This window comes from Nicotiana attenuata, chromosome 7 (genome assembly GCF_001879085.1).
Source record: "Nicotiana attenuata strain UT chromosome 7, NIATTr2, whole genome shotgun sequence".
Taxonomy (NCBI): domain Eukaryota; kingdom Viridiplantae; phylum Streptophyta; class Magnoliopsida; order Solanales; family Solanaceae; genus Nicotiana; species Nicotiana attenuata.
The window spans coordinates 5,202,811-5,207,897 of record NC_031995.1 but is presented as its reverse complement, the minus strand read 5'-3'; the positions used below and the strand labels follow the sequence as shown (position 1 = coordinate 5,207,897).

General features: G+C 34.9%; 1 protein-coding gene across 1 annotated transcript; it reads right to left on the bottom strand.

Moving 5' to 3' along the window:
- On the bottom strand, positions 1,502-4,327 carry LOC109228590 (30S ribosomal protein 3, chloroplastic-like). Its single transcript, XM_019393732.1, has 2 exons — positions 3,995-4,327; positions 1,502-1,936 (listed from the first exon to the last, which is right to left on the bottom strand). The coding sequence occupies exons 1-2, from the start codon at positions 4,232-4,234 to the stop codon at positions 1,655-1,657; spliced, it is 522 nt and encodes a 173-aa protein (XP_019249277.1). The 5' UTR covers positions 4,235-4,327; the 3' UTR covers positions 1,502-1,654.

The following is a 5,087-nucleotide window of genomic DNA, read 5'->3' as shown; positions in this document are numbered from 1 at the left end:
TGACAAATTCCAATTGGGGGATGAACTGCTGGCCTCCAATCATATTACTCGTGTCTCATTCAGTTCTTAGAGTAATTAGTAACCCTTTTTTTTTCTTTGAGGTTGGTGAGGGGGGAGGGGGAGAATGGAATGCTTAGCTATAAAATAACTAGCTTAGTTCTGCAAATTATTTCAGCAAACAGAATATATGCAAGTGAATATAGATCAGTATACAAGGTGTCAAGGTCATCGATTACGCAAATATGAAGTTCAGGAGATGACACTTCTCAAAATAAGCACAGAGAAATTTCATCAATGTTATATTTCCTCTTTTTGTTTGATAAGTTAGAGCTATTGCATGAAGATTCTTATGTATACATTTGTACGTGGAGGTTTTCTATATATAGGATTAATCACCATATAAAAGAAAAGTCAGGAGTTAAATAGTTACTTCTCTTTCCTTCCAGTTAATTTAATGGATAAAATGATATTCTTTCAACTGGAACATTGTCGAATTACAAAACAAAGTTAGGTATAAATAGGATGTGCAATCAGATCTTCACAAATCAGAATCAATAACAAAGACAATGAGTATTCCGCAAGCCCGACTTCAGATACCCTGAGCATTCCAATGACAAACACAATGCGTTTTGCAGGAAATGGATCATAATAAATTCCAAATGAGGACTTCGGAACCAGTAGACCTCATAACCCCCTCCCCACCCGAAAAAGACCAAGAAAAAACTATGAAATACTCCAGTTCTTGTAATAGTACTTAAACAAAATTCCAGAAGATCCATTTTTGATCAGTAATATTCCCAGAAGATCAACTAAATGGAAAAAGAAAAAGTTGTTTGCAGCATCTGTAGGTGTTTTTCCTACAAAAAACTGTAAATGGAATAGGTCTTTGTCCACCAAATGTGAATTTTCAGAGGAAAGCCATTTCTCAATGTCGTTTTGCACGACTATCACAGCAATATGATCGAAAATTTGGCTCCTTTTGTGTATTTATTGCTTAGCCATTGTGTTACTTTCCTTCAACAAATATTTGCATGAATATAAAGCTTTCACTTGGAGCTGTGACCAGAGGTAGAAATTACTTTGGCAGGAAAATTTTGATTGCATAAACGTTCCAAAAAGAAAATTATATTTCATTCATCAAACCATACGGAGATGAAGAGACAAAGTTTTGCAGTTTATTGTTTCGTCAAATATCTAGACAAATATATTCGAAGTAAGCAGTGGATGCAGTTATGTGTCTAACAACATGCACTTCTGTTAATCTATAAAATGTTGATTTCATTGGAAAATAGATGCACCTCGAGATTTTTTTTCAGGCCAATTTTTAGAGGCCAACAGGTACTCTTATCTGATTTATCTCATGCCATATGTTAATTCGAATTATAGCCAAATTCCCACCATCAGTACAACTTTATTTTGTTTTACGTTAGATGTTAATGTTTCGTGAAGCAGAACCAAGGCTAGATTAATTCACAATATCATCCAAAAACTAAAAAGAAAATAGAGGAAAATAAAAACAATCAAATTGAATAAGTTCGACTGACCTTTTGAGTGAAACAAGTTACAACAACATGTGCCACATAATAAGCATGTTAGCAAACAAAATGATGACGTACAGTGGCAGCAGAATATATAGATCTTGTTCTATGAAGGCTTAGGCTAAATCACCACCACTCTGTTGCCACAAATTGATGATATCAGTAGCCTGATTAAGAAGAATAATCACCTGCTTCTGTGATATCCAAGGTTTACTCTCCAGCATGATTTTAAGCTCCTCCCAAGCATCTTTTCTAGGCCAAAAATAATAGGGGCTCAATGGAATCGTACCATGACCAGGAATTACTTGGTCCAGTGCAATTCCAATGTTCTTCTCCATCCAAATAAACTTCAACACTAGCCTAGGTTTCTCCAGCGGCTTAACTACCACTCCAAGCTTCTGTACATCCATTAGATGGTAAGAGTCAAACACCAGACTGAAAACGTTGCAAATATAACTAACTGTATAAAACTTAAACACCACAATAAAGATATAACACGACTAAATAAATTAAAGTATTCAAGCAAACAGATGTAGTGGATTGAACTGCTATCTATCAATTTGGTCAAAGAAAAAGATTACAACAAATAGGCCTCAAAACCAAGCTATTAGGCGTTGGCTGTATGAATCCTCAATATCATAAATGTTTTGTTTGGTCCGTAGTTTTTCAATACTCCGTACTGAAGGATTATCTAACACCAGGGGTTCTCTAATATATTCTAGTGGTTATATCTCTAATATACTACGCCTTTTCTGATAAGCACTACTCTTCTTCTTGATATGAATTTTCAACATCCGTTTTTTTCTTTCGTTTGCTAGATCTGGCTGGATTCCTATATATTCTAAATCTTTTAAAATAACTTCTTTCCATACAATTTTAGTGCCACCGCTTCCTCTTTTAACACCTTCAATCTCCATGTTTTCACATCTAAGAACCCGTGCATCTGGAAGCCAATGTGACCGTCTTAAGTGACATTCTCTCATTTATCCTCTATATATGCTCCTTGGCCTTCTGTAACATCCTTATCTCCGCGATGCTCATCTTGTGGATATGCTGGGCTTAACCGTTTAAGATGCCCAACAATCACTCTCATACAACATTGCCGGCCTTATAGTCGTTCTATAGAACTTGTGTTTCATTTTGGTACCTATCACATAATACTCCTATCACACTACTCTACTTCAACCATCCCACTTAATGCTATCCGTAACTTCTCCATCTACCATTCCATTCTCTTGAAACATTGAGCCCAGAGGCGGACCTACACTGCAGGTTGAGGGTCACGTGACCCCGTTAGCCTCGGCAAAAACTCTGTATATATATTTTACATATATTTGTACATACACCTGGGACCCCTTAAATATTTTACTTGTGTCCCCATACATAAAAAGGCTGACGGAAGAATGCTTATGGGGGGCGCTTTAGTTTGCTCCTTTTGCTGGTGGATGACGTGGGTTCGAGACTATCTTCAGCCTTTTTTCCTCCTTCCTATTTTGTGCGTAATTCTTTGAATTAGTGCACTAGAGAGCTTTATTTATTACTTTTATATTTTGTTGAAGCCATTGTAGTATAGTATTACTTAATTAATTTTATTCTTCTTCAAATCCCTCTCTTAAAATTAAAAGTTTCAAATTGCAACTTATCGCTCCACAAATAGAAAAATACAAATCATTCTGCCACAACCTTCTTCAACAATCACTGCTTTATTTATTACTTTTATATTTTGTTGAATTCAATTGTAGTTTAGTATTCATATATAATAGTCAAGTTAATTAATTTTAATCTTTTTCATATCTCTCCCTTAAAATTAAAAGCTTCAAATTACAACTTATTGCTCCACAAATAGAAAAATACAGATCATTCTGCCACAACCTTCTTCAACAATTACTTTGACAAAGTAGCGGATATCCGTCAACTCCGACTCGGCAACGGCAACTAAGAGTATGAGACTCTTCTTTAGTTCTATGACTATTAATATGCCCTTAATCTTGATTTCTTTAGTAAGTTTTTGTTAATTTTGGATGTTTGAACACCCTTTTGATCACCGACCCTTTTTCTATTTGAGAAAAAAATTAGAAATTTAAAGTTTGAATCAGGTTTAAATCAAACACTTCCCCTTTCCGGTAGCACCCAATTTGCAAAGAAAATCTCTCCCTTTCGGTGCTTTCTCTTTCTTTAGAACTTCTTTTTGTTTATACTTGGATGATTAGTCATCATACTTATTAAGATTTCAAAGAGTTGCACATCAAATTTTTTTTGCTAGTAATTACGTATATAATGGTGCCCCCGTTGTGCTCAAATTCTAGGTTCGAGCCTAGATGGTTTCATGGACTTCATTCTGATTTTTATTGACGGTTAGGATACACCTTTGGGTGCAACAGCTAACAAATTTCAGGAGATTGTTCACTTCACACAATTATTAAATAAAAAAAGGTAAAGAATTGAACCAAAATTACCTCTTTTTGAAGAGGAGCTGAGGAGACAGAATCTTGGGTTGATGTTTCTTCAGCAAAAGATACGGCTGAGGTTGCAAAGACGCCAAGATTTCTTCTGGGTTTAAGTGCTGAGACATTGAAAGGTCGAGAAAGAGACTGCTGCTGCTTTGTAAAGGAGACAATTTTGGGTGAAAAGTATTTCTGAGAAGAAAATGCAGGAACCCAATTCACGGTGGGTTGTGTAGCTGCTGATAACATCATCTTCAACTGCTAATTATATTTCTATGTTAAAGAGGAGAGGGAGAGAGAGGAAATTCCTATGAAGAAGACATGCTCTGTCTTTGTGTCATGTTCAAATGTATAGATAAGAATACTTTTGTTTTTTTGAAGGCCCAGGCCCTGGAGTTCCTTAATACCCGGCCCGGACATATTTCACTAATGGTTTTTTATATGGAATTTTACCTAGATATACTTAATTATAACCATATTTATTATTTGTATAGAGATTTCTTCTTAATTACATAGTATATTTATATTTATAATTTATATAGAAGAAACATAGGCCTGCCTGCCATCTATACTAGAATAAATAGAGTTTTTCGAAAAAACCTTCTAGTAGAGGAAGACCTCTTAGGGATAAGAGACATAGGGTTAAAGAAAGCCAAAAAAAGATCGCTTGTGTATAATCCTGCATAATCTCGAATGTTATCAGTTCCAGTACGTGGACCAAATAATATAATGCAAGCAAAAGTTCCTAGATTCATGAAGATATAGAACAACATATAAGTTATCATGCTTGCATATCCATCATTTGAGTCTCCAACAATTATTCCAATAATTACATTATTCATTTTAGACGCCAAATCTTCCTCATTTTCTCACTCCGTCTCTTCTAAAACAAGACATGATTAGATATTGGACAGATAAATTACTCCTCGTTGTTGGTGTTGTTATCAAATCAAGTTCAATGGCACATTTTGAGTTATGGATAATTTAGCACCTATTACCGTTGGAGCTAAATATTATTACTTATATAGAAAATTTAATAATTCTTATAAATACATCACTGCGCACCCAATCTTAGTAGCAACATCTAGATTAAAAATAGTTGAGC